At 40.3% G+C, this 11,831-nt stretch overlaps 1 protein-coding gene across 1 annotated transcript in view; it reads right to left on the reverse strand.

The window, feature by feature from the left end:
• Positions 1–3,216, reverse strand: part of Smp_198750 (pinn, putative) — a gene marked incomplete at both ends in the record, with an annotated part of 12,756 nt that extends 9,540 nt beyond the window's left edge. Inside the window, 3 exon segments of the mRNA XM_018790896.1 lie at positions 2,899–2,938; positions 2,977–3,012; positions 3,047–3,216. Coding sequence (XP_018645910.1) covers positions 2,899–2,938; positions 2,977–3,012; positions 3,047–3,216 — 246 coding nt within the window.
• Positions 3,217–11,831: the final 8,615 nt, after the last annotated feature.

Here is an 11,831-nt window from a genome sequence, read left to right on the forward strand (position 1 = left end):
TACTAACCCGCCCCCCCCCAATATCTCCACTCTTCCCCACCACGACGCTCTCCCGATCTCTGAGCATAGCTCCACCAGACGGTCGCCATTATCTGTTCTTTTCGCCATGACACCATAAGATCCACCCAGGTGTCCTTCCCTTTCACTTAGTTTACCTACTTGAGCATTAAAGTCACCTGCTACTATTACTACATCAGAACGCCTAGCTTCTCGGAGAAGGTCAGAAAGTTTCCTGTAGAACTCATCTTTTATATCGTCTGAGCTGCAGTCAGTGGGAGAGTAGGCAGAGACGACGAAGAGGCAACGACGAATTTCCCTATCTTTCCGAGTCCTTACTGATCCGTTTAGTCGAACAGCGCATAGACGACTGTCTACTGGGATCCAGTCTAAAAGAGCTAGTTCTGCCCTAGGACTTAATGCTATACCTACTCCAGCGAGGCCACGGGAAGCAGCGTCAGGGCTTCCAGATACACGGAGCGTGTATCGAGATGAAACTTTATTTTGATTAGGTGCGGTCAAATGAATGACACTACTCGGATCTTGTATGCGCGTTTCGGAGACGCAGCACACATCGATGGTGTAAGATTCTAGAGTTCTAGCTAAGGAAGCCTGTTGTCCTATTTGGCACAATGTTCGGACATTAAAAGTTCCTATATGTAGTTTAGAGCGTGGTTTCAAGAGACCAGGAATAACGTTCTGTGTACTCGAATCGTTTGCCCTAGCGGTGCGACGCGATAAAAGGACGTGGGAAGGGTTAGTCGAGGAGATAACAGAGTTATTAGGTGTAGGAAGGATTTGAAAGCGACCAACTTGGTCTTGTGTGCAGTTAAGGGTATGAGGGCTAGTATCACTTCCCGGCTGCCCACACCGTGGAAGGGTATTTCTTGAGGGACCTGAAAAAGAAGTTGGATTAGTGTTGGTCTTAACGACCTGGGAGCGTGACCGCAGTGCCCAAGGGACATCTGCTTGAGGCCGGTCACGCACGGCCTTTTTGTGGGGGATTTTTGACGTGTTAGCTCCGTTCTTCAAAAGTCCTTACCGCCGGAGACGGAAATCCGTGGGATAAGGCGAGGTGTGCATTTTTAGGGTCGACCTTTTCTAACCCCACCCCTCCTTGTGGGAAGGCAGCATCGCTGTCATGCTGGTTGTCTGAAGGAAACACCTTACTGCTTTCACACCTCTGTACAGTCAGCAGTACGACTTCGCCTTCGGACCTTGGGATTGCTGCTTTTAGTCTCACCGCTCTTCAACCGACCTGTCTGGCATGGTAGGACCTTGAGGAACGATTGTTCCAGCCAGCATAGCTCGATTGGATCATCACGATAGGCAAGCCCGACCACCACGTCAAGGTAGCAGCAACGGTCGGGACTCAATGGTCACTGAACTAGAATTACGCGAAATAGCTTCAGTGTTTGAAATAACTAATGACTAGTTTGACTGATGGAGTGCAATATGGATTTGTTAATGGGGATTTCATGGAAATAAGCGATTATCACTCTCTAATAAACTCATCAGAAATATACCATTATTTTAGTTCACTAAACTAACAATTTTCACACGTCGACAATTTAAACAGGTTTTCAAGCTCAAAAGGCTGTTTTCTAAAATAACCAGACAGTTTAATCACACCATTGTTAATATGACAGCAGAATGTATGTATTCACTCTTTGTCAAGGACGAAACCATCTGAATATCTGAGCGACAATCCTGGTAATTTACTTTTAAATATATATTTAGCACCCTATGTTAGGTATGATGGTCAAGTAATTTGACATTTAATCGAACGATAAAGGCAATGCTTCTGTTATTTAAGATCTCAAGAGACAGATCTGATCAAATGGTAGTTATGTTGCTTAACCCCCCCCCCACAAGAACTTGCACTATAAAAAGACTGTCAAGCCACCTGAGTGAGTCAGTGGTTTCTTTGATAGAAAACCATAGTGGATTAGATTTTCCATTCGCGAGATCAAAAAATAGGGTTGTTGGCAGTGACACTTTCGAACATATATTTCAAAAATCACTAAAATAACAGGTTTGTCTGTCTGGATAGACAGAACATCTAGTATAAACGTGGAGCCTAAAAAACGTCAATCGGTCCGAATTACCACTCTCAACACTGGTGCAGCGAGACAAGGTAGATAGGAGAAAAAGAAACACTAGTACAAACAGTCGAGAAAAGAAATAAAACTACATAGATGAAACAGGGAAGTGAAAAGTATGGGATAAAACAGTACTCATTATTTGAGACTGTCACGGCGATAGATTATGAGTTATCTAGAGCCTCTAAACAAAGATTACAGTTATCTTGAGGACCCCGATCACGTGGTCTGTATTTTATGACATGGTTTATACTTATAGGGTGGCCAACTGCTAAACAACACGTTTTATTTAATAGGCCGGCATATTTCGCAAGTACCACTGATGGCGCAAGTTGGTGGAACTTTATCAAACACATTTCCTGTTAAAAAGGGAGTCTTGTCGGCTACGAACATATTTGGGTTAAGACCGAGGAAGTCAACAAAGTATATAGTTTCTGCATACACGCACCGCCTGCACACAATCAAAACTACAATTCTGCAAAACAGCCATAACGCAAAATTTTATATTCAAACAGAAAACCAATATTAAACTAAACTCAAGACTAGCAGAAAGAGTACACGTTGGCAGCAGTTTTCAAAAACAAGACCGTCATATAAATACTTCAAGTCAATGACAAACTGTTTTCCAAGGTTACGCAGTGTTACATTAGTAGAGGTTGAGCCACTGGAAACCCTAAAAGGCGAACGTCGGAGTGTAAACAGTTAGATTTCAAAGACAATCATTATTTAGCATACATTACAACAGTTTTTAGACAAAATAATTATAAGACAACATGAACGCATACCACATTAAACTCACTCGTAAGTCATCATCAATAGGTCGCTTGATATCCTGAAGGCTAGGTGCAAACAATTATTTCGTACAATAAGAACCTACATTTTGGCATCGTCTACTTTATCCGATGAATCTGGCCTATTTCCATTATACGACGAAACGAAGAACAAACCTTAATTGGTTGACTCCAGCTATCCGTGCACGTATGCGCTTGGAATTCGCTTCTCCTATACGTCTATCAGATGGATCTCGTCCTGTGATTCTTTTTATATCATTGTCAACTATTTTTAACTGCTCTTTAGCAAGTTCTAAGTTCTTCTTTAGGACATCAATAGATTCCATCGCATTAAAGCCTCAAGGGCGCGTAAATTCCTTGACCTCTGCTTTTCCTTATGACTTTCATTGAACACTGTGTTGCAGTTTCAATGTAAAATAACGAAATCATTTACCCATTACTAATTTTGAGGCAGAAATATCTGTGAAGATCTAGCCCTTACATGATAAGTTGATGATTTTCGTCATCAACTAGATACGTTCTCCTTCGAAAAGATCGAGAGCATTGTCATCTTTAATGAAAAGTGGACTAGCTACTTAAATGTAACTGTTTGAATCAGGATCATAAAAGTTCACATCTGCCATCTCTAATGCACTTGAAGGTTCTCTGGAACGTTAAAAATAGTCGGTAATCTCTTTTTTACTTCATCCAGTCGTTTTCATAACACGTCCAAGGTAGTAAGTTGCAAAACTATATTTCTCATACTACTACGTAAGATAAAATCTCGTTTGTCCCTGCTATCTTTCCAAGCTTGTAATAGTCTTGGTATGGTGGAGTCATAAAGTATTCTCATAAGTCCTACATGATATGCCTTGTCAAAATCTTCACTGAAATCATGATACACTACTTAAATGGACAGATCACTATAGTGCACTTCTCTAAAATCCTCTCAGAATGAGGTAGTTTGGTACTTAGTATAGACATACTGAATCCACGCAAATGTACTCACATTTTGGAAGACGTTACCTGACGGAGCATGTCAAAACCAAGTGCCTTACTTCAGTCCTGTTGTCTAATTTATGCTCAGCTGTGTGTTTTTAATGTCTTATCCCTATGGTATACCTTTCCCTGTCAAGTCACCTGTCAACTTATCACACTTTATTATTTTGTTGATTGTCAAACATTTGAAATACGTTGACTAAGCAACACTGTGAACTTATATCAATAAAATGTTGACTCTACCTGTCCGGTACAGTCGTGGAATTCTTCAATGTAACTCAACTGATGGTGATTCCGGTGTGTCTCAATACAACGTCAATAAGGAATCTATTTCTGATTCCAGTCCTATAATCATATTGATTCAGTACAATTGTGTTATTTTTGATGGAGTTTTGCTCCCTGAACTGGATGGTTTGCTCGTGGAGCTTTCATCATCCTTCTCAACGACATCATCAGCATAAACTTCGGGTAGAAGTGAAGTGTTTGAAAAATTCTCTGGAGATTTTGGATAGAGGCAATTCTAAAAACACCAGAGAATTTTTAGAAGCTTGGCACTCAGATCAATCAGCAATAAACAAGCACATTGAAATCAATCCAATTTATTGACGAGTCACGAAAATTATGCAGAAACATGAGAACAAAAACCAAACCAATGGGGGATACAACCAGAACAAAGAAATAAACAATGACAGATTTAAGGTCAGAAACAACCAATCAACATCGAGGTGTGCAGGACAAGCTGTGAACCAAATGTGCAGAAATTCAAGCACTTCACTTGTAACCGAAGTTTGTGCTGATGATGTCCTTCAGAAGGACGATGAATGCTCCACGAGCAAACCATCCAGCTCAGAGAACAAAACTCCATCAAAATCACCCACCTGAGCTACAAATCTTCACCACCTCACGATTGCGTTTGTTCAATCCTACAGTATTTTGTCTGCTGATTACAACTGTACTACAAATTGACTCAATTTCTTAAATATAAATTCGAACGTTTTGCTTTTTTAATTCCAGATCAATCTATTCGTTCTGAGTTATCGAGTTAACGTCAATGAACACAACAGGCCGTTCGTCATGCCGGGACTGGTTTAACGAAGACCATACCCCCTTGAAGTTGATAGACTGCGCTTCAATGTGCTTATCCTCAATTATTTTCCTCGAAATCTTGATGTATATACTGCCCAGAACTGAAAGAAAGCATTTGATTATATCTGTATACTTCTGCATTGGAAAAGAAGACCAATTAAAACGTTTAGCCAGTATTCCGCACGAGGAAAACGAGAAATTAAAAGTGCTAAATAACTTGACATGTAGTTAAGCAATAATGCCTCTGACGCGGATGGACTACTTCGGGCTCGAAAACTATCAAAATCTGGTTACTTCCTACTGATCCAGGATAGACATAAGGACGCCACAAGTATTTGGAGTTTGACGGTGCCTTAACCAGTAAAACCTATGATCGAAATATGCCAAACTTGTCAAATCAGAAGTCAGAAGAGAAAAGAGATTCGAAGATATATTTGATAGGCTATCGATATATCGAGGTGATCAATCCAATCTGATTAGTGATTGTAGGAGATGTGAAGCACGGCGTGCCCGCCCGCAATCTGGTGCCGATGCATGACCGATAGACTTCAGTCAGGTGAGTCCATTAAAATCAGTGCGGTCAGCATTATATGTCGAAGACTTACAGAGCTATTGATTTTGGTGGGTTATTTACCGTTACAGACAGAAAGCTTTCGCTGCTATTGAAAGGTCCAGTCCTCTTGGGAAGTGAACTTCCAACAGATTGCTTTATCTTACTTTGGTGCTTTAATATTCCATCGCCTAACGTTTAGTGTGTTTTTCAGGTACGTTGTAGTACTCTCCATCGATTTGCAAAGTTGCGAAACGTAAATGTCCCTATTTTCATACTACTTTAAACTATCTATATAGCCCTTACCTTTGACGTTCTTTTTTTCTTGGATTCACATGCAATTCTATTGTCAACAGAAAAATGATGAATCTAAAGAGCCCCCGAAATATCTTTACTGATCACGCATTTGTTTAATCCTTCTACTCCTCATAGGGCTTGGGTCACTGGCCAGGGATTTACGAGCAATTCCATCCTGAGCACCTCTTTTCACTTGTTCTCAAGGACTATTGATCCTTCAGCTGTCTTCCACTAACTACTGGTTCTCTGTGATTAATTTGAAGCAACATAACCAAATGTACTGATCCCAATAAGTGTGGTGAGGCGATCACAATATTGATCCAATTTTATTAGATTTGCTAGGATCTCCCCATAAATGTAAACTATTCAAATATTCTTTCTTAATTTGGTTTTCCGCATGACATTTGCTCTATGATCGGTTGTTGTTACTGTTGGTTAGCTAGATTTTTGCGTTTAATGGTCGTATTTTTCTTACTTCAATATCAACAGACGTAAAAATTCATTTTCTATTGCTTGTTCTACCTTGAGTGTCAAGTTCCCTGAAATTCGTCTTATTATTATCAATGGCTTTGTTCAATATCATAATCTGGTACAATATAGAATTCTCAGCACGAGTTATTCTCATGCAAGCCGTTAGGGTTTTGATGTGTTGTGTGTAAATGACTGTTGTTTATCTTAAGGAGGATCGATCGCATTAAAGCAGCTTAGTCGCTTTTGTTCCTAAATCTGTAAACATCTAAGGTCCGTACCGAATCTCAACAGAAAGAAACAACAAGTGTTACTTGGTGGGTATTCATCATATTGTACACGTGAATGCTGCCTCTTCCCTTGTGAATACTCACATCTACTTCGGTGGAGGACCGTCTTCTCCTACATCTTTTCATTTATATGAACTGAAATGGTTGGATTATCCATAACTTTTAAATCGTTCAACGAATCCAAGGTGTCCCTGTTATTTAGGACTTCTCCTAGGACGAAGAGTTCTTCATAATTGAGTCAACAATTGTTAGACGGGAGAAAAGTGAGGATAAGTAATTTTGCGTGAAGTCAGTCTTCAGTTAGAATGCATGTTTGAGATTCCTTCTATGCATAACTCTGCAGTTCGGCCTTTAATATTAATTCCATATGACGTTGGCGGTCTCGATTACTCATGGTGTTGAAGACGGTTCCAAAGGGTTTTTCCATCCATAGTATCGAATGCTTTCCTATAATGAAGGACTTTGATATGTAGTGATCAGTTTCATTAGGTTTGCCTCTCAAGAACTACCAACAGTGTCGCAATCAGACTGGCACTTGATCGATCCTTATGAAAGTATGTTTGTTAGTCATGAAGTTGTACGAATATCGGATCTTTCATTTATTTCGGTAACAGAATGTCGTAAACCTTTTATGGTATTGATCGTAGCATGATGCCTCCGAAGTTACGATAAGTAGAACTCCTTTATTCAGCATCTTCACTAGGTGTTCGTTTCCAGTCTGCTGACACTAGTTCTTGCCCAAAAATGTCCCTGAGGAGAAAGAAAAGCATCTTTACAGTTACCTCTATATTTGATTCCAGTGCATTGGCCGATATTCCGCCCAGTGTTGTTTCTTTGCCATCCTTGATTTGTTTGATGGTCTTACCAACTTCTTGAATAGTTGCCAAGCAATCACCAATAGGAGCAGGTCTGCGAGCTAATTTAAATTCAGGAGGTGTCTTCGGCATTGATCTATTCAAGGATTCTACCCAGTCATTCATCTGAACTTGAAACTAAGTGACCAGTATACTTGGGTAGTTGCTAAATGTCATTCTAATATTCAGCACTCCCTCGATATCTTCCTGAGTGCATCAAAAAACTGCTTGATACTCTTATGAATTTCGGCCTTTATATGGAATTCAATATAGATTCATTGGATGAACATAATCAAACATCGAATTTCGAATATAAAATACAAAAGTGAGTGTCACTGTGCATAATCAGAAAACCTATTATAACAGCATTTGATAGGTAGAGTGGTAATATCTCATCTAGCGATGCGTGTTAGATAAGCGAACAAGTTCTATCGGAATCCAGTATCATCGTCGCCAGCCTCCCCCCGTTCATTGATGCGTCACATCGACAAGTCGTGAGGCTTTGCGGGAGCGGTCAAATCAAGGCAATTAATAGGTTAATTTGAGTGCAGTCATGCAGGCGAGTATATTAGGTCCACTCTTGTTTCTTATGTATACAAATGATAAATGTAACATCAAAATATTTGGGAGACCATACTTATACGCTGATGATCTCAAAATAGTATACAGCTTTAAGCCTGAAACTCTAAGTGAAATTGGATCTCTGATTCAAAGTGACTTCAATAACCTAACTATCTGAAGCGAAAAATGGCAATTACCATTTAACCTCAACCAACGTGGGATCATGCACTATGGAAAACATCCCTATTAACTACAACTTTACTTGAATAAATGTAGGGTTCAAACACTGTAGCTCCTCCGCAGGCTTCTGCCGGCCCCAAGCTCGGGTAAACGAGGAGGGTTGGGCATGGAGTTAGCGACCCCATCCCGTAGAAAATTAACTCGCCAAAAAAGGCTAAAGAGAAAAAATTATTCAAACCATTCAAACTCTGCCCTGGGAGTCGAATGAATAACTATGACGTCTCATGATGAAAGCAGAGTTCCTCCGGAAGTCATGAGGCCGATGCACCTTCTGACAACCAGAGCGGCAATTTTCATAGGTACATGGAATGTCCGGACAATGTGGGAGACCAGAAGAGTATTCCAAATTGCAGCAAAAATAAGGAAATACAATTTAGGGGTGCTTAGAATCAGTGAAACACATTAGACGCAGGTTGGACAACAACGACTATCTTCAGGAGAACTTCTATTATACTCCGGTCATGAAGAAGAAAATGCCCAACATACACAAGCAGAGGCATTGATGCTGTCCAAACAACCACAAAATGCACTTATAGGATGGGAATCTCATGGACCGAGGATCATCAAAGTCTCCTTCAAAACAAAGAAAGACGGCATTACAGTGAACATCATCCAATGCTATGAGCCTACCAACGACTACGATGAAGACACTAAAGACCAATTCTACGATAAGCTGCAGTCGATTGTCGAGAAGTGCCCAAAAAGGACCTGACCATTCTGATGGGAGATTTCAATGCCAAGGTTGGAAAAGACAACACTGGATACGAAGACGTCATGGGAGGACATGGACTGGGAGAAAGGAAAGAAAATAGTGAGAGATTTGCAAACCTATGAGTCTTCAATAAACTGGTCATAGGTGGCACCATATTCCCACACAAAAACATACACAAAACCACTTGGATTTGACCAGATCACAGTACACAGAATCAAATCGACCATATCTGCATCAACAAAAAGTTCAGGAGGACGATGGAGGATGTGAGAACCAGGAGAGGAGCTGATATAGCATCAGGTCATCACTTCCTGGTCACCAAGATGAAAATAAAACTTAAGAAGCACTGGACAACGGCGCGGACAACATCACAAACTTTAATAAGGCCTTTCTTTGAGATGCTGACAAACTCAACAAATTCAACATAGCCTTCAGCAACAGGTTCCAGGCCCTTCATGATCTACTCAATGGAGAGAGGACTACCATGGAGAATAACTAGAAAGGCATCAAGGAGGCAATCGTTTCAACATGTCAGGAGGTTCTGGGCTACAAGAAGCACCACAACAAGGAATGGATCACTGCCGGTACACTGCATAAGATCAAAGAAAGGAGGAACAAGAAGGCAGCAATCAATATCAGCCGAACAAGAGCAGAAAAAGCCAAGGCACAAACCGAATACACAGAGGCAAACAAGCAAGTGAAGAGGAGCATCAGAACCGACAAACGTAAATATGTGGAAGACTTAGCAATGACAGCGGAAAAGGCTGCAAGAGAAGGAAACATGAGACAACTGTATGATACAACGAAGAAACTTGCTGGAAATTACCGTAAGCCAGAAAGACCAGTGAAAAGCAAGGAAGGCAAAGTAATCACCGACATTGAAGAACAACGAAACAGATGGGTAGAACACTTCAAAAAACTCTTGAATCGACCAGCTCCACTGAACCCACCCAGCAGCATCCACAGACCTCCCAATCGATGTCGGCCCACCAACAATTGAAGAGATCAGCATGGCCATTAGACAAATCAAGAGCGGCAAAGCAGCGGGACCAGACAACATCTCGGCAGAGGCACTGAAAGCAAATGTAGCAGCAACTGCCAAGATACTCCACATCCTCTTCAGTAAGATTTGAGACGAAGAACAAGTACCAATAGACTGGAAAAAAGGACTTCTGATCAAGATACCAAAGAAAGGTGATCTCAGCAAGTGTGATAACTACAGAGGCATCACTCTTCTCTCAATACCAGGAAAAGTCTTCAACAGGGTATTTTTGAACAGGATGAAGGACTCCGTAGACGCCCAACTTAGAGATCAACGGGCTGGATTTCGTAAGGATCGATCATGTACAGTCCAAATCGCAACTATACGGATCATTGTGGAACAATCAATTGAATGGAATTCATCACTCATTACCCAATCCCAGTGGTAGGTTTCCTGTAATTCGGGATTGGATTGTGAGAAAAAGACATTTGCAGAATGTTTGAAATAAAAGGACTTCGAATACCCTCCTAATCATTAAATAATATGTTAAACCAGGAAAAGCGGTTTACACAGATTATTGGAGAGCGTATCAGTGTCTTTGCAGACATGGAAATCTCCGTCATCTCGTCGTTTATAAATGGCATATTTTAAATCAAACACCTGGTGCCCACACAAACAACATGAAAGCTGAACGGGCTAGACTGAGAAACATTCTTCGAGTTTACGAAGGATCTACAGGTAAGATGATTTCGAGTTATATGGACAATTAGGATGCTAAACATATCGTGTTCAAAATACTGAGAACCTAAGGCCATCAATAATGTAAAACTAGTTATACATCGTGGATTAATTTACAACAAATTATTTCCATATGACAACTGTATTCTCAACAACTTAAAGATTCTCAAGATCATTTAGGAATAACTGAAAGCCATCTCTGTACTATGATTTATGCAGAAGGTTCGCAGGAATAATGTGAAAAATACCACTATCAAGTGATTACTGAATTTCCCGTGGAATCATCAACCAAAATAACAAATCGGAGCTCTATCCGTAGTTGGTTTAAAAATACAGTCAGACCGACTGAGAATCTTCCATAGCCAGGAATAACACAAGCCATTCATCCCATTGTCCTCCTTATAGTAAAACATATATTCATATGGTGATTATGAATGCAGAGTCAGGGAGTAATATGGTAAGGTAAAACAAGGGACTTTCGTCACACGGAGAGAATATATCGCCGGATTTGGACACGCATGTACAAAATTAAAGTTCGCTCTGTAGTTATCCACCGAAATTACATTTAGATGCTTCAATCTGTAACTGTAAAATAAAAGCTCTGTGTTTCTAATTAGGAGGAAGAACCAATTAATCGAAATATGCCCATGAACTAATTCTAAATGACATCCCATAGAAACTGTCAGCAATCAAACATTTCATCTGTTCAAAAAGGCAGAAAAAGACTTCATTTATGTGATCTATTTGGAGGACTTAAGTTTACTTGGGTTGAACAGGATTGGTATGTCCTAGCTTATGTCGAAGCTACTAATCTCATGGAACATTTTTCGTGGAATACAAGTGCCTTGGCTCATTTGATAACTGCGCAGAAGAAAAACTGCTCAGCCTTATAATCATCAAAGTAAGGACAGATTAGAGGAATACATAATGGAACCACTGCAACATGGGACAGCTCATAGCGTGTAATTTATTAGTCCGCATCGTTCGTTCATGATCTTGAAGTTGTATGATTAACTGTTCAGCGCTCGGTGATCAGTCAGGTAACGCACAAAAAGTCCAGTTTAATCATAACTCATTGAGATCTCAGTGGCCATACAAGCAGTTCGATAGACTATAAGCTTTTCTCCCAATGGAGTTTATTGAATAAGAATTCATTATAACTATTATTTTCGAGACTCTATGATA

This window comes from Schistosoma mansoni (assembly GCF_000237925.1).
Source record: "Schistosoma mansoni, WGS project CABG00000000 data, supercontig 0013, strain Puerto Rico, whole genome shotgun sequence".
In the NCBI taxonomy this organism is placed as follows: domain Eukaryota; kingdom Metazoa; phylum Platyhelminthes; class Trematoda; order Strigeidida; family Schistosomatidae; genus Schistosoma; species Schistosoma mansoni.